This window comes from Panthera uncia (assembly GCF_023721935.1).
Source record: "Panthera uncia isolate 11264 chromosome A3 unlocalized genomic scaffold, Puncia_PCG_1.0 HiC_scaffold_11, whole genome shotgun sequence".
Classification (NCBI taxonomy): Eukaryota; Metazoa; Chordata; class Mammalia; order Carnivora; family Felidae; genus Panthera; species Panthera uncia.
In genome coordinates this window covers 26572593-26590484 of record NW_026057578.1, presented here as the reverse complement: position 1 = coordinate 26590484, position 17892 = coordinate 26572593, and the positions used below count along the sequence as shown (strand labels likewise).

General features: G+C 46.6%; 2 protein-coding genes across 2 annotated transcripts in view; both read right to left on the bottom strand.

Moving 5' to 3' along the window:
- Positions 1-8088, bottom strand: part of LOC125936715 (beta-defensin 119) — a 9190-nt gene extending 1102 nt beyond the window's left edge. The window contains exon 1 of the mRNA XM_049650982.1: positions 7865-8088. Within this exon, the coding sequence (XP_049506939.1) occupies positions 7865-7919 (55 nt within the window). The 5' untranslated portion in view covers positions 7920-8088. The remainder of the gene's footprint in view (positions 1-7864) is intronic.
- Positions 8089-16359: 8271 nt separating this feature from the next.
- DEFB121 (defensin beta 121) lies at positions 16360-17641 on the bottom strand. Its single transcript, XM_049650984.1, has 2 exons — positions 17584-17641; positions 16360-16666 (listed from the first exon to the last, which is right to left on the bottom strand). The coding sequence occupies exons 1-2, from the start codon at positions 17639-17641 to the stop codon at positions 16509-16511; spliced, it is 216 nt and encodes a 71-aa protein (XP_049506941.1). The 3' UTR covers positions 16360-16508.
- Positions 17642-17892: the final 251 nt, after the last annotated feature.

Genomic DNA, 17892 nt, shown 5'->3' with positions numbered 1-17892 from the left:
ATGTCTTCCTGTAGAGAGAGAGAGCTGAGGTCTTCCTGTAGAGAGAGAGCTGATGTCTCCCTGTAGAGAGAGAGCTGATGTCTTCCCGTATAGAGCCACTGTGATGCTTACAGTTGGTGGAACAGCCTATGCTATATATCAGCTAGCTGTGGCTCCATTTCCCAAGAAGCAGCATTGACTTCCATGTATCATCTCAGCAGGCAGCTGGTTCAATTTCATTCAGATCTCTATGGACCAGTAATCAATAAATAACTAGGTTCTTCTTTGAGGATCAATATTTATTGACTTATACTAACTACCACCAATAAACCAGTCTTCACCATGAAAAAAAAAATCTGCACATGATGTTTGTAGTTTTATTTATAACTGCCCCAAATTAGAAACAACCAAGATTCCCTTCAGTAGGTGAATGGACAAATAAACTGTGGTCTGTCCAGACAAGAGATTATTATTCAGTGATAAAAAGAAATGAGCTATGAAGTCACGAACAGACACGGAGGACTCTTAAATGCACATCAGTGAGTGAAAGAAGCCAATCTGAGAAGGCTCCATAGTGTATGATTTCAACTGTATGACATTTCGGAAAAGGCAAAATAACGGGGGTAATAAAAAGATCAGTGGTTACCAGAGGTTGGGGTAGGAGGCAGATGAAGAGGCAAAGCACAGAGGATTTGGAGGATTTACAGTGAAGTTACTCCATATGATCCTGGAATGATCTATTCATATCATTATACATTTGTCCAAACCCACAGTACAGTACCCAGGGTGAACCCCAAGGTAAAATATGGCCTTTGGGTGGGGTGCCTGGGTGGCTCAGTCAGTTGAGCGTCTGACTTCGGCTCAGGTCATGATCTCCAAGTTCATGGGTTTGAGCCCCATGTCAGGCTCTGTGCTGACAGCTGACAGCCTGGAGCCTGCTTCGGATTCTGCGTCTCCCTCTCTCTCTGCCCCTCCCCTGCTCATGCTCTGTCTCTCTCTGTCTCAAAAATAAATGACCATTAAAAAAAATTTTTTTTAAACATGGACTTTGGGTGATAATGATGTGTCAATAGAGTTTATCAGTTGTAACAAATGTACCACTCTGTGAGGGACCTTGATAATAGGGAAGGCTGTGCATGAGTGAGGGTAGAGGATATGTGGGAAATCTCTGTACCTTCTTCTCAAATTTCCTATGAACCTAAAACCGGTCTAAAAGCATAAAGTCTTTTTTTTTAAAAAAAAGAATCCCTAGGGGCGCCTGGGTGGCGCAGTCGGTTAAGCGTCCGACTTCAGCCAGGTCACGATCTTGCGGTCCGTGAGTTCGAGCCCCGCGTCGGGCTCTGGGCTGACAGCTCAGAGCCTGGAGCCAGCTTCGGATTCTGTGTCTCCCTCTCTCTCTGCCCCTCCCCTGTTCATGCTCTGTCTCTCTCTGTCCCAAAAAAAAATAAATAAAAAACGTTGAAAAAAAAAATTTAAAAAAAAAAAAAAAGAATCCCTTAAGGGGCGCCTGGGTAGCTCAGTCTGTTAAGCATCTGACTTCAGCTCAGGTCATGATCTCATGGCTCGTGAGCTCAAGCCCCGCGTTGGGCTCTGTGCTGACAGCTCAGAGCCTGGAGCGTGTTTCAGATTCTGTGTCTCCCTCTCTCTCTGCCCCTCCCCTGCTTGCACTCTGTCTCTTTCTCTCTCAAAAATAAATAAACGTAAAAAAAAAATTTTTTTAAAGAATCCCTTAAAGGCAAACAAAGCTGTTATGGACATTCATCTACAAGTTTTTGAAACTAAATTTTCATGTCTTTAGATTAAATGCCCAGGGGTGCATTTGCTGGGTAACACAGTTAGTGTATATTTTGTTTTTTAAAAGGAAACTGGAAAACTGTTTTCCAGAGTTGCCATACCACTTAACCTTCTCAGTGGCAATGTATAAAAGGTCCATGTTCTCTGCATCCTTGCCAGTGTTTGGTAATGTCACTGCATTTAAATTCAGCGGTTCTAATAATTATGTAGTGGAATACCATATCATCTTTTTTTTTAACTTGTTTTATTTTTTATTTTTTTAAATTTACATCCAAATTAGTTAGACAATGATTTCAGGAGTAGATTCCTGGTGCCCCTTACCCATGTAGCTCATCCCCCCTCCCACAACCTGTCCAGTAACCCTCAGTTTGTTCTCCAGATTTATGAGTCTCTTCTGTTTTGTCCCCCTCCCGGTTTTTATATTATTTTTGTTTCCCTTACCTCATGTTCATCTGTTTTGTCTCTTAAAGTCCTCATATGAGTGAAGTCACATGGTTTTTGTCTTTCTCTGGCTGACTGATTTCACTTAGCGTAATACCCTCCAGTTCCATCCATGTCGTTGCAAATGGCAAGATTTCATTCTTTTTGATTGCCGAGTAATACTCCATTGTATATATATACCACATCTTCTTTATCCATTCATCCATCGATGGACATTTGGGCTCTTTCCATCCTTTGGCTATCGTGGATAGTGCTGCTATAAACATGGGGGTGCATGTGTCCTTTCGAAACAGCACACCTGTATCCCGTGGGTAAATGCCTAGTAGTGCAATTGCTGGGTCGTAGGGTAGTTCTATTTTTAGTTTTTTGAGGAACCTCCATACTGTTTTCCAGAGTGGCTGCACCAGCTTGCATTCCCATATCGTATCATCTTAATATGCATATCCCTGATGGCTAACGATGTTGAACATCTTTCCGTGTGCCTATTTGACATCTGTATGCCCTCTTTGATGAATTGTCTTTCTCCTAATTCGATGGCTTGGTTTTTACTGTTGAGTTTTGAGAGTTGTTTCTGTATTCTAGGTACAGGTTCTTTGTCAGATACGTGGCTTGCAAATATTTCTGCAATTTGCCTTTCAGTATATCCTATTCACAGGCCCTCTTGCAGAGTGAACGTTTTGAGTTTTGATGAAGTCCAACTTGCTAACTTTTTTTTCCCTTGTGGATTGTGCTTTTCATATCTCAGAGATTTTCACCTAGCCCTAGGCCTGAAAGATTATTCCAATGTTTTCTGCCAGAAGTTTTATACTTTTACGTCTTTTGTTTATTTTTATTTATTTCTTTTTAACTTTTTGAAATGTTTATTCATTTTTGAGAGACAGAGACAGAGCGCGAGTTGGGGAGGAGCAGAGAGAGAGGGAGACACAGAATCTGAAGCAAGGTCCAGGCTCTGAGCTGTCAGCACAGAGCCTGATGTGGGGCTCGAACCCACGAACCGTGAGATTATGACCTGAGCTGAAGTCAGACACTTAACCAACTGAGCCACCCAGGCGCCTCTACATCTTATGTTTAAATCTATGAGCCATTTTGAGTTAAATTTCGTATAAGATGTGAGGTTTAGATTGAGGTTCTTTCCCCGCCCCCCCGTCTCTTTCTCTTTTCTTTCTTTTCTTACAGATGTCTCATTAATCCATTATCTTGTATCCTAGGACCTTACTGAACTGAATTATTAGTTCTAGATTTTTTTTTGTAGATTCCTTGGGATTTTCTACAGAAGCCATTATGATATCTGCAAATACAGACAGCTTTTATTTTTTTCCTTTCTAACTTGTATGCCTTTATTTCTTTTTCTTGCCTTGATGCATTGGCTAGAACTACTCAGATTTTAAAAGAAATGACCTTTTTTAAAGATTAAGAGAAATTGATCCATACAACTTGGATAGATCTCAAGAGCATAATGCTGTCTTAAAAAGAAAAAAGCCAATCTCAAAAGATGACATATGATCCCATTTATATAACACTTTCTAAATGATAAAAATTAGGGAGATAAGAAGCGGATTAGTGGTTGCCAAAGGTTAAGGTTAGCGACAGACGGTGGAGGCAGGGAAGAGTCTGTGCCACTGTGAAAGAGTAGCAGGAGAAGGATCTCTATGCTGATAGCATGGGTCTGTATCTTGATAACAGTGGTAGTTACACAACGCTGCAGTTGCAAGAAAATGCCATAGAAGTATGCACACACATTGCAACAATACCAGTCTCCTGGTTTGTGTATTGTATTATGGTTACATAAAATATAATCTTCGGTAGGAAACTGTATGAAAGGTCCGTAGGACCTCTCTTTGTACTATCTTTGCAACCTCCTATGAACCAATAAGTATTTCAAAACAAAAAGTTCAAATAAGTTCAAATAAAAAGTTGATGAGGGTGGGGAGAAAAGGGAACCCTTGTGCACTTGTTGGTGGGAATATAATTGGTGCAGCCACAATGGAAAACAATATTTTCCTCAAAGCGTTACAAACAGAACTATCCTATGATCCAGCAATCCCACTTCTGGGTATACATCCAAAGGAAATGAAAACAGGATCTCAAAAAGGTATCTGCATTCCCATGTTTACTGCAGCAAAGAGAATCTGGAGGCAGAGAAGCCAGTGAGGAAGTATTTTGGATGGTCTCACCCAGGGCCCAGGCAGCTCTGGTGGGCAGCCTAAGAGTCTCCCCAGATCACACAGGCGTCGAGCATGTGGACGCACAGATTACGCAGCCCCTGCCTCTGAAGCGAGCTTGGAGATGGGCTGTGCACCAGAGCACGATCCAGATTCCAGACACACCCTAATGTGTGTGGGTCCTGGGGCAGGAATGCAAATGGAAGCTCATCTATCATATGTCTGCATATTTAACAGTTATGAATAAAGCTAACAAGTGAGATAAATAAAATCTATCCTATGGCCCTTTGTGAAATAGCCCTTCATGGAGTGTCTGGGTGGCTCAGTCGGTCAAAGTGTCTGACTTTGGCTCAGGTCATGATCTCACAGTTTGTGGGGTGGAGCCCCGCGTCAGGCTCTGTGCTGACAGCTCGGAGCCTGGAGCCTGCTTCGGATTCTGTGTCTCCCTCTCTCTCTCTGCCCCTCCCCCCACCAAAGATAAACATTAAAAAAAAAAAAAAAAAAAAAAAAAAAGATCTTTGAAATAGCCCTTCATAACGACCTGAAAGGGCAGATTTGAATTTGTGATTCTTGGATTCTTCAGAGTTCTGTGCAGGAAGATGGCGGCCTGAGGGGAGCTGGCTCAGTCCACACCCCAGCTCTCCTCTCTCCCATCCCCAACTCTGCCCCACACTGTGAGGACTCTTTCATGCAAGACATGGACAGTGCAGCCTGAACATCCCCGCTGGCCCACTGCCCCTGCAAACAGGAGTGTCCTTGACCCTCTTCCTGCCTAAGTTGCGCACACACAGTGGGCCCCACCTTCCAGGGGTGGAGCTGGGGAAAGCCCATGTGGTCCTTGGAAACAGCACGGGGGTTCTTTGGGAGGGAATTCCACGCCCCAGGTGCTCAAAGCATGGTCTTGGAAGGAGAGGAGGACACGGTCTCTAAATGGATACACCCCACTTGCCCCCATCAACTCTCAACCCCATAGGGAGTGACTTAATCAGAGGACACCCAGAGTAGGACCAGGATCAGAGGAAGAGGTGTCTCTCTTCCCAGAGTCTAAGAGCAGAAATATTGAACTGAGAGCAAATTATCTCCAAGGGTCAGGATGAACTTATTCTGTCTTCATGTCATGAACCATGCTTTACAGAACATTCCTGGTCTCTGACCTCACTACAGGGAACACAGTTCAGGGGTGAACAACTATATTGGATACATGGGGCCCAGAGAATAGGATTTGAGACCACAAAGCCGGGAAGACACCCAAGTCCTCTAGGTACCCGATCAGAATTCTTGAATGTTCCCCATGGGTTGGTCTTCTCCCTCCCCATGGGTTGAGGCAGGTTTCTGTCTCCCTCAGAGTCTAACACAGCTGGAAGGCACACAGCACATATTCCTTAAATGCTTGAAGAAATCAAGGAACAATAATAGTAATAGCTAACATTAATTAGGGCTTACGATATACTGGGCACTGTGAGCTACATTATTTCACTTCCTTGTTCCCACAATCCTGAGCTTTGAGATTGTCTATGGCTCCAACTTCGCAGATGGGGAAGCTGAAGCCTGGAGGGGGATATGAACAGAGTCTGACAGCGGTAAGTGGCAAGGCTGAGGGGACTGAACAACTGAATCCATGACAGAACAGACGAACTGGATAGTGAACTAACTCATTTATAAATGGGTAAAATCATGTGCTTTATCTGTTTTTAGCACTTGGAAACCCTCTGATCTTTAGCGCTGTGGGATCTCCAGGATCAAAAGGCATCTCAGCCAATTTCCCTAGAAACCCAAGGATTTGGGCTCTAATCAGCCCATGTCAACCCCCAGCCTTTCACCTCCAGGATGGACCAACTCTCCCGCCCAAGGGTTCTCCCCCTCTCAGGACCTGCTGTGCCTTTAAGTCTCTTGGCTTCCCAGATGTACTTCTCAGTCCACTCCCGACCCAGTAGCCTTTCCTGCAGCTGGTAGATGAGGAACCATCACCCCACTGCTGCGTCCAAGCCCCAGAGATGTCCCTCTGCTACCTCTTAACCCCCATCCTGCCATCCCTCCACCCTCAATCCATTTGGAGCATCATTCCTCATGATTGACGGCCACAAGAAACAGATTTGTGACTTTTAACGGAATGTGGGAGCTAAGGAACCTGAAACAAAGCCATTTCTATCCACGATATCCATTTATATTCCCTCTTTTGCCAGGTTTGGCTTTATTTTCTACTTGCTTGGACATTGGAGGAACGGTCCAGGGCTGTATTCTTTCAACTGTCATTGGTTGGACAGTTAAGTAACGACTAAGGACACAGCACCGTTTACAATTTGAGCAACGAATGAGACTGTCTTCATCACTTTTGCACACCAACCGGCAATGTCCATTCATCCAACACTCTGCTGTTGGGCCCAGGAACAACCATTAAGCAGATGTTAGTATCCCTCAAGTGGTAAGACAAGAGGAGGAACAGGACAGGGGAGAAGGGGAGACAGTTGAGGAAGTAACACTGGACACAGTCCCAGGAAAGGAGAGAAACGATCTTGAGAGGGGAGGGAACCAAGACAATTGTTTCAACCTTGGGGGATCCAAGGCTTTCAGACATCCCACCCTCTGTCTTCCTATCCCCCAACCTGCTACTCCTAACTTTGGGATCACTTGCTGCCAATGAAGATCCTTCCTTAATGGAGCTTGGGAATGACGAGAAAGGAAATAAACAACTATAAGATTAGGAGATGGAAGGGATTCATCCACACTTCAACAGACTCAGCTCTTTATCAACAGCCTGGCCATAACTTCAGCTCAACTAGCCCTGGGTCCAGCCACAATGCAGTCTCCAGTCCTCCTTGACCATATTCACCCAATTCAAATTCAAAACCCCATCCAATTTGAAGTAGGATGCTGAGCCCTACCCAACTCAATGCCCCTTGAGCCTGAACTCCAAGCCAGACCCAAATTTAATCAAGTCACCAGCCTCAATTCTGAGCAGCAGTCATCAGACACCCTGCACTATTCATTACCAACTCCCAGCTTCCGCCCAAGCCCCAGTCTACCCCCAGCACCACCTCCACTCAACCCCAAATCCCATCTCCTCCCCAGCCCTCTCCAAACCATCAGGGAAGCCCAATACCTCACCTCCAGCTCGTCCTAATCTTCCCCCTACCACTCCAACCCCAAGGTCTTTCTCCCCATCACAACTCGTCATCAGCTTCTAATCTAATGTCCTAAAGCCCCCAACAAGTCCCCAGTCTGCACCCAACCCATCACCCCTAAGCCGTCTCCCAGGTCCCACCAGAATACTACCCTGCCCTTAAGTGTCAGATGCTCCAAATAGCTACCATCCCACCACCTTGGCAAAAAAAAGAATCAGGGAAAAATGTGGATGTGAGCTGATCATGGGGAAACCTCCCAAAGCCGCATCAGATGAGGAAAAGCTTCGTGCTGCCCGCAGTGAAGAGGAGAGGAAAGTGAAAAGTTCATGACCACGATCCCAGACACTTGAGAGGGACCCAAGTTACCTGAGACCACTGGTTCCATGGCCAGAAGGATGAGAAGAAACAGAAGTAACTTCATGGCTGGCAGGTCACAGGAGAAGGAGGTGGCTGTGCTGCAGGGGATAGAAATAGAGTTCTGTGCAGCAGGGATGAGCCTCGCTTTTTTTGGCAGGGTTGTGGGCAGTGAATTCTAGCAGGAGAGGATTTATATGAGATCAGCCAGGCCAAAGGACAGTGTGTAGCAGATTTCGTGGCAAAGCATGAGATGAGAGTGTGGGAAACTGGCCAGCACCCGTGCCAATAGTGGGAGGAGACGGGCAAATTAGAGCCTCTTAAGCCTTTCAAGACCAAAAGAACTAATTAATGAATGCATAAATATACATCAAGAAATTCCTAATTAAAAAAAGTACTTATTCTCAGCTTTCTAACAAAAGGATACATAGGCGTATCTTTCCAAGCCTTGACCTCGCCAATCTGGTTCCCAGTTCAGGGCTTTAGCTTTGTTATTTGTTCTCCCTTGAGACCTTCCATGGCTGGCTCCTGTTTATCATTCAGCCTCATCTGGAAGGTCACCTCCTGGACAGGCCTTTCCTAGTCACCCTAGATATCGGCACTCCCACCTACAGTGGCTCTGGATCGTCAGCCCTTGGTGCACCACCTGCACGGATGTATCCGTTCTTTTCAATTCTGTTTTACATGCTTTATCTTTGTCTCTTCCATTTGAATGTCAGAAATGTGCCTTGTAACCCCACCGCTCATAACCTCCCCTGGACTAGAATATTAATTCAACTGTTTTAACAGGTATTCTCCCCGAACAAGGATTCCAAAAGACAGACATTGACTTCTTTCTCATGGAAAAGTCTGGGCAAGGAGTTCAGTGTAGCAGCTTCCTGATTCAGCAGAGAGCAAGGGTCCCCCTGGCTTGATGTTCTGCCATCCTCCACAGGCAGCTTCATTTGATGACCTGAGAGGGCTGCTCCAGTCCCCGCTGCAGCCATCCGGGGGAGGAGAAAGAAGGAAATGAAGTGCATACCTTTGCCTTTAAGGGACACCACTCAGAATCTGCACACACGGCTTCCACTCCAGTACATTGGCCAGAACTTACAGGGGCACACCTACCTGCAGGGTAGAATGGAAATACTTTCCTTATTCTAGGGCAACCATGGCTAGCTAACATTCGGGGGTAGTCTTACTAAGAAAAAGGGAAGGACAGATATTGGGGGAGGAGCTAGCAACCTCTGACACACCCAGCACATCACAGGAACTTCATAAATACCTGTGGTCCGAATAAATAACATACCTTGACCCATAAGAAGTGATCTAATGGGGAAGCAACCCAAGTCCTTCCAGGGTGTAGAGAAAGTGCGTGGACTGTATCCCTTCAGCCCAGCATCTCAGGAAGCTGAATAAGGACTGGACCTCGGGCAGAACTTCAGAAACTATGACAGGAGAAGAAGAACGAAGAGAATTCTAGAATCCAAGAATACCAGGATTGGAGAACAGGTTTTGATTTCACACAGATTTGAAATTGAGGATTGGCCCTGACATTCGGTACCTGTTGGCCTTGAGCAAGGTAAATTTCCTGAGTATCCTACGATCAAATACAAATCATACCTACACCTGGTTTAAGTGGGATAACTTGCGTAAATTGCTTAACCAAGTACCTGACACCTCGTAGGTGCTGAATAATCATTAACTATTATTATGTCGGTTTTCATTATCATTATTTTTGCATCCTCATATTTATTATATTTCTTTTCCTCCGAACTGGAAATCATAAGCCTCCAACTCACGTCCGACAAAATTGAGACTTGGTCCGGTGACGGGAACTGCTCAGGCGCTTCCTGGATGGAAAGAAGGATGGACAACGGAAAGCCAAATTCCACAGAGGAAGGTAGGAGAAAAGTAAGTCGACAGTCGCGGTTGTGAACGTTTGAGACAGAAGGGGAGACCCGGATGGAAACAGGCAGGCACCACATCATCACGTGGGGGCCTTCATTAATTGTTTTTAATGTTTATTTATTTTTGAGAGAGAGAGAGAGAGAGAGAGAGAGAGAGAAAGTGGGGGGGGGGGGGGGGGCAGAGAGTGAGAGAGACACACAGAATCCGAAGCAGGCTCCAGGCTCTGAGCTGTCAGCACAGAGCCCGACCTGGGGCTCAGACTCACGTGAGATCATGACCTGAGCTGATGTCAAGAGTTGGATGCTTAACCGACTGAGCCTCCCAGGCACCCCCATGCGGGGCCTTCAATGTCATGCTCAGGGCTTGGGAATCCAGCCTGTGCATAACAGGGAATAGTTAGATCTTTTAGAGACGACTGTGGGGGCATGGTCAGATTTTTTTTTTTTTTTTTTTTTTTTTTTGCCTCGAAGAATCACTCCAGCAGCCCATATTGAAGATAATTGCCAGGGTAGAGTCAAGCAAGTGAAGACTACCAAGGAGGCTCTTTCTCCCTCCGGGGAGAAATTACAAGGCCTCATTGTAGCCGGAAAAGCATAAACAACAAAGGGTGTAAAAGGAGAGAACATCCAGCAAGTGCAGCGGGGACCCAGGCGTCCCTCCTGGTCCGGGGCTGGGAACTGGGCAGCCTGCGTGTCCTTGAGAATGTTATTCAGCCGCTACAGGACTCAGCACGGGGGACGAGACGGCCTCGCAGGATGTTGACAAGCCTGTATCCTGAAGTTAATCTCCTGACTGTAGTGCCTCGGAAAAAGTAATTAACTCTGAACCTGTGCCCTTGGCTATACGATGCAGGTAACAACGGCACTTGTTCTGTAGGTTGTTAACGAGGACCAAATGAGTGAGTAGGCACAAAGCATTTGGTGAATACACGTAAGACCCCCTGACACTTTCCCACCACAATAGAAGTATCTGCTGTCATTATTGTAACAGACCACAAGGTCCACCCTGGAGATTCCAGGCCCCTTCTTAGTACAGTTCTTTGCAATATTTCATAAGCCCCTTTATGAAGCCTCCTAGACAGATTGGCAAGAAGCACTGGGACCGTTCAGAGAAACAGCCTTGACTGAGCTAAGGAGAAATGGAAAGAGATAGGTTCATTGCTACAGCGCATCTATACTTGGGCATCTGAGTTTATATCTGCACTGCATTTTGTTCATATGTACTTGTGCGTATGTGTAAATTTGTGCATAGCTGTGCATGCTCAGATTTTGTGTATTTTGTGTATAATTTGCGTGCCTGAGTTCTTTGTGTGTGTTCTGTGTATGTGAGTGCTTGAATGTTCTATGTGTGAGAATGTTTATAGTCGGATGCTGTTTGTGCACAGATGTGTAATTGGTGGGTGAGTGGGTGTTTGTGTATTTTTGAGTACGTGCGTGCATGTGGATTTGTTCTCAGATCATCAAGTGCCAGGACCTAGAGTTCTGTCAGTTAAGCTCCATTTTCCCCCTTGAACCCCTACATTCTCTGACTCCGGAACGTGACTGTTGTATGGTGATCTTCTCTGTTAAGGTGGGAAACCAGGCCGAGGCTAAGGGAAGTGGGAAGCAAGGGGCAGGGGCTGTAAGTGCGGTCAGCAAGCAGAAGCCACTGTGGGAGAAGAGGCCAAGAGACAGGGGAAGAGGCAGGCCTTGGTCAGAGAGCCAACTTGGCCCGTGGGAACTGTGTGGTAGCTTCCGGAACCCGCCCCGAAGAGAACAGACTGTAGCCTGGGCCTTTGTAATGCCTCCCACACGGTACAGGCTGGCCTGACCAGTTCTCTAAGACCTGTACCACCCACCCCCTGAAATCTGCAAAGTTGCATTTCTCAGCTCCTGAAAGGCCACCCAGTCCCCGCAGCCACAGTGGGACAGGGGGCAGGAAGTGCTAGGGACCAAATTCCCAGAGGGTCCCACACAGCCTAGGTACTTTTACTTGAGCTCAGCTGGTCCTCCCTCGAACCTGTGAGGTTAATCATACGACAAGAAGGTAGAAAAAACGAGAACCAATAAAATCACAGCCTTTTACAGGCTTCTTTGACTTCCATGGATTCACGTCTCTGGTATATCCCCCAACTGCGTCCTGCTTCAAGCCGTGTTCCATGAAACAGATGCTAGTGAGCGTGTTTCTTCTAAAATTCTTTAATGCGTTCATAGTCACATACCAGTTCTGAATACTCCACGACACTCAAGCCTCAGGAAATGCTTTATTTCTGTATACGTATGTTATTTTATTTTTTTTAATGTTATTTTTGAGAGAGAGAGAGAGAGAAAGAGAGAGAACACGCACAAGCAGGGGAGGGGCAGAGAGAGAGGGAGACACAGAATCTGAAGCAGGCTCCAGGCTCCAGGCTCTGAGCACAGAGCCCGATGCGGGGCTCGAACTCACAAACTGTGAGATCATGACCGGAGCCAAAGCCAGACACTTAACCGATTGAGCCACCCAGGTGCCCCATCGGTGTATGCATTTTAAATTCAGCTCCAAGATACCACTTGCGAAGCTGGTGAGATGTCCAATGGCAGTTGTCGCTGGGGTTTCCTGCCTTCCTCCACTAGATCCTACTAGGACCCCATGATTTTGGTAAATGAGGAGGAACTTGATCCTTACTCGATGATGATGATCTTCATTTCTCTTGCTTCTCGTGCTCAAGGTATTGCTGATGAATTCCGCTAACCGTTCATTGAGCGGCTCTGGGCACTGGAGAACTGTTCCTCACCTGGGCTGTCATACCCAACATGGAGGCAAAGGCTGCTGGTCCCAGGACCACAGCCATGGTGGCTGTCTCCACTGTGATGACCTCCATGCTGGCAATCCTGTCCAAACACTTATCACCTCAGGGTGTTTTATCAAACACCCTTGGAGCCGAACCCCCATCTTTTCTCCTGGTTGTGTGGAGATTCAACACCTCCAAATGGCAGGCAACTCCTCTCCTGAACTTGAAGCTAAACTCTTCATCCCATTCCTCCTGAGACCATCCAATCTAGCCGCCCTCCTTGTGCCTGGGCCTCTCTAATAAAGATGGGGGGAGTGGAGAGCAATCTTCAGGGCAGCCCCTGAATCTCTCTCTCTCTCTCTCTCTCTCACACACACACACACACACACGCACGCACACACACATACTTTCTTCAGTTCCCCAGTAGCAAAAGAAGGCCAAGATTTAGAACACAAAATCCTGGCTCCCCTTCTAATAACTAGGCAGAAAAAAAATGATCTTTTCACTCTCTATGCTGATGCCTGGTCAAGTAAAATGGAGGAAAAAAAAAATTATCAGGCAATTGCTACATTGAATTCTTAATATATCACCCTGCCACGATGTCTGTTCCAAAAATATTAAGTACATTTGTATAACTGATCTCATTAATATGTAATGATTTTGCTTTTAAGGCAAAGCATGACGTCCACAAGGCCTCCAGACATTCAGAGAAGACACCCCCTGACTCACGCAAGTGTATATTTCAGTTTGCTCGGCCATAATGGAAGCATCCACCAATGACCATCACAGCGATGGGTGATGTAACTGTAGCCACCCCTGCTAAGTGTCTCATCTTATAATCTCAATACGTATCTCTAGTAATATTCCGTGGTTATTGAGTATCAAACATTGATACTATTCCAAGGTGAAGCTATGCCCTAAAGAGGAAATGCTCGTGTACCATTCCCGCTATTTTAAGCCAAACAGAGATCTCATTAAGTCAAAACTGTTCAACTAATATTGCTTGAATACTCGATTTGTGCTAGATTCTGCTCTGAGATACAGAAAATAAATCAGCCGCAGTTTTCATGGGGCTGACAATCTATTATGAACACACACTCTGAGCAAATATAAGTACAGGTGTGGTGGGTGCAGGATCCAGGTGGCAAGGCCAGGACTAGGGGGAGGTGAGGGAGGTGCCCAGGAGGCACTCATATGACCCTAAGACTGAGGGCCCCTGACGGCTTGCACCTTAGGCACCTCCCCCTCCTCCCCCTAGTCGTGGCCCTGGCAGGTCTGAAGCCACTGTAGGAGAAGTCCAGGCAAGGCTCCAGATGTCCAGTGCCAGGACGGCTATGCTGCTGGTAAGATCCTGGAAGATTATTTCTGCTGCCCACTGTCCCTTGGTCCTTCCAAGCCCAGTTCAATTGTCGGGACTTCTAATCAGTTCTATGAGCTACATGGCATCCTGACAAGAAATGTCCTTTCTGCTTAAGTCGGTCCCTGATGAACTCAAGCCATTACATCCAGTGACAAATTTAAGGTGCGTCATCATCAAATATGTTGAGGAACGTTGCTGTATTCCATAAAGAACCCTTGTGACATTGGGCACCAGGATGTGGGACAATCGGACATGGCAGAGAGATGAAAAGATTGGTGGCAAAACTCAAGGTAGGAGGTCTGGGGTGGGAGAAAGAGGGAGGATGCCAAGGAGGGACTGAGCCGAGGGGGTAGCACTGAAAACAGATTGAACACTAATCGAGTATTCAATCAATATTAGTTGAACAATTTTGACTTAATGAGATATATGCTTGACTTACAGGGCCCCTCCCCCTCCAAAGACCCAAGGGGCGATGATGGCAGACCTGTCATGAGAAGTGAACAGGGCATCCTGTCTTTTTTTTTTTTTTTTTTAATTCAAGTTAGTTAACATACAGTGTACTCTTGGCCTCAGGAGTAGAACCCAGTGATTCATCTCTTACATATGACACCCAGTGCTCATTCCAAAGAGTGGGAGGGCATCCCAAGTCTTCCTGGGAATCGAACGTGTGCTAGATTCTGTCCTGGGTGCTTCCTACCTGTGATTTCATTTAATCTAATGACACCCCTGTGCCTTGGGTGGGATGGATCCTCACTTTAGAGATGAGAAAATAAAACAGAGAGGGTTAAATGACCTGCCCAGCGTCATGCAGCAGATATGTGACTCAAGGACTTGAACCCAGATCTTCGGATCCTGAATCCAGTGTTCCAAACTGTTTGACACGTCTGGTGATACTTAGACACTGAGGCTGGAGGTTTTCATGAAAAAAAAAAGGTGTGCTGGGGATGACTGAGTCAAGCCATAAGGTTGAGGCCAATTTTAGTGTATGAAGGGACTGGATGGTAAGTAGGTGATGCTGAACAGAGCTTCCCAGGTCAGAATAAAGAATCAAATCCTTTTTGATTAATCAGATAAGTAGCAAGGGCTGGGAACACTTGAGACCGTGACCCAAATCATGGGGCTGGTAATGGGAAAATCCCCACTGTCTCAGTTCGGGATCAGTCTTAGAAAAAGACTAGCCCACAGTTCAAGATCATGTGGCCCCCACTGGAGGAAAGGAAAAAGATGAAGTGGGAACCCACGTGGGGCCTGATACCTGCTCTCTGCAGGTGGAAGAAAACTATGAGACACAATCCAGGACTCCCTAACGGGGTAGAACTGGGGGTGTCATCAGGGGAGAGCAGTCACAGCCTTTTGGGCTGAAAGTAGAGAAACAGAAGCAGCGGGCTAAGAATGGGTTCTCAGGGGGCGCCTGGGTGGCTCAGTCGGTTAAGCGGCCGGCTTCGGCTCAGGTCACGATCTCGCGGTCCTCGAGTTCGAGCCCCGCGTCGGGCTCTGGGCTGACGGCTCGGAGCCTGGAGCCTGCTTCCGATTCTGTGTCTCCCTCTCTCTCTGTCCCTCCCCCGTTCATGCTCTGTCTCCCTCTGTCTCAAAAATAAATAAACGTAAAAAAAAAAAATTTAAAGAATGGGTTCTCATGTTCATCACAGATTCTTGCCTGCCTCCTCGACTTACCCTGAAACACCCCGAGATTCGGCCCCCAAACCTGCCGTAGCCTGTATCTCGACTCTAAAGCTACACTGTCCAGCACGATAACCACTACCCACATTTAGCTATATAGATTAGATTAGATTGGATTCAATATTCAGTTCCCCAGTTACACTAGCCACATTTTTTTTTCATGTCCTCATCGAGCTTACTGATTGTGGGGGGGGGGGGGGAGGATATGAATAACAAATCACGTAATATGTACTTGTGGAATGATTTAAAAATCAAATGCTCTCTGTTTGCATTACTGTCCCCCTCCCCCCCACCCCCCACTTCCCCACCCCCGCCCCCCGCGTTGACTTTATACGTACTCACGTACCTTTAGAAAACATAGCATTGGTTGATGTTTTGGTTTCTATTTCAGGGGACGTCTTTCTTTTTTTCACCCCACAATATGTCTTGCAGCGTTAGGTAGACTGACATCCTCTTTTTTAAGTGATACGTAGTGGTCATCGGTATGCATACTTCATTTCCAGGCTAATGGGCATTTAGAAAGTTCTGGGGTTTTCCTTTTGCATTACAAACAAGGATGCAACAGGCGTCTCCAGCCACTCACTCGCCACATCTCAAATGGTCAATAGCCACACGTGGCTAGTAGCTACCATATTGGACACCGCAGAGCTGGGATGTTTCCATCATTATAGAAAATTCTCCTGGCAGTGCTGACTCTAGAAAACAGGAGTCAAATGGGTAGAATGAACACTCCTTATTTGCATCATCTGGGATGAACTGTGGGCCAGCAGGCTAGGCGCTAGGTGCCAAACAGACTAACCTACTGGTCTTCCCTGTTCTGTCTCACCTGCACGCACACCTCCCTTTGTTCTTGATTTGTAAGTTCAATGAGGCGGACCTACCAGACACAAATGGGACAGTCGAGAATGATTTAGTAGAGCTGTGGGCTCCGATGACGTTGGGCTCAAAGTCGGGCGAGATGGGCCAGACTGCAGAAGTTACTCCAGGCTTCCGGTTGGCTTCAAGGATCTAGTTTTGACAGGTACATGCTTAGGGTTGACACAACACTTAGTCTCATCATTGCATAATAGGTAGAAAACTTCGCTGTCTTTACACGTTGTTCTGCACCTTCCCAACTTTTTCCAGCAGTGCCTGGCTGAAATTAAAAGGGAAGGAGAGGACGGGGTCAGTCCTGAAATAAAGCAGAGGGCTGGGCAAGGGGGAAGGCACCCCAGCAGAGAAGACAGTAGTAAGGAAATAAGGAGATGTGCGGGGAGGAGTATTGGCCATTTTCCTTTCTTCTCCCATTTGTGTCGTCCGTCACAACCCCGAAGTCCTCCCCAGGAGGCAGCTTCCCCTCCCTGGCCAGCTCCTTTGGGGGAGGCAGGAGCCTTCCCCCCCCCCACTAGGTTTTGTCTCCCTCATAATACAATGTAACCAGGTACCCAGTATCAGTTACTTTTTCCCTTTGCCTTCAGTCCCCTCTCTGACCCTATCAATGAAACAGGACAGGAGTCTGAAATACACCCATCTAGACATCTGCAAGTTTTCTAGGGCATCTGCAAAACTCCCAAGAATGTTACACTCCCTCCTCCACAACATCCTGGGCCTTTTTGTGCGTCTTAACCAGCCTAGATAATTAGCTGCTCTGGGGGACCCACAGCCTAGAGTGGCCCAGATAAATTAAAATTGCCTGAGAACGGTATCAGAATCCTCAATCAGAAATTCAGGAACCATTTTCATGGAGGCAACAATAGCTCGAAATTCAAATCCCCCCGATGTTCTTAGAAAAGTGCCCATTTCCTCCATATTCCGCACCCGAATCTCTCTCCTCCATGTACCCTCCGCCCAGATCATCATGTTCCACTTCTCCAAAGCACACCAGAGAAGATCAGAGTAGTCAAATAATAACACTGGAAAGATCAGCTGGTACGAGAGAACTCAAATTTTCCCCTGGCTACAGAGATCACCCAGAGGCCTCCAAGGAGGCTGCCATTCTCCTAGTCCAGGCTGTTAGAGCCCCCAGAATTCCCTGAACATGACCCACTCCCGCTTGGGAGAGATCCTATTTACCTTGGGTAACCTGGGCCAGGAGCAGGCTAACAGTCAAAACCAGGAGAATACGCTTCATGAACGCTGAGGGCTCAGGGGGAGATTAGGAGGCTTAGAGGCTTCTGGGCTGGCAAGACACGCAGAGGTCTGCATTCTGGGCAGTCCAGACCGGTATTTATTACCCCGAGGAGCATGGCAGAGCCATGATCAGTGAACCAGAAAGGGAACAGTCCCTTAAGATTAGACAAGCAGACAAGTCATCAACCACACTGGTTGAATGGCCACCGGATACCCCACCCTTGTCTAAACCTCCAGGGGAGGCTGGGACAG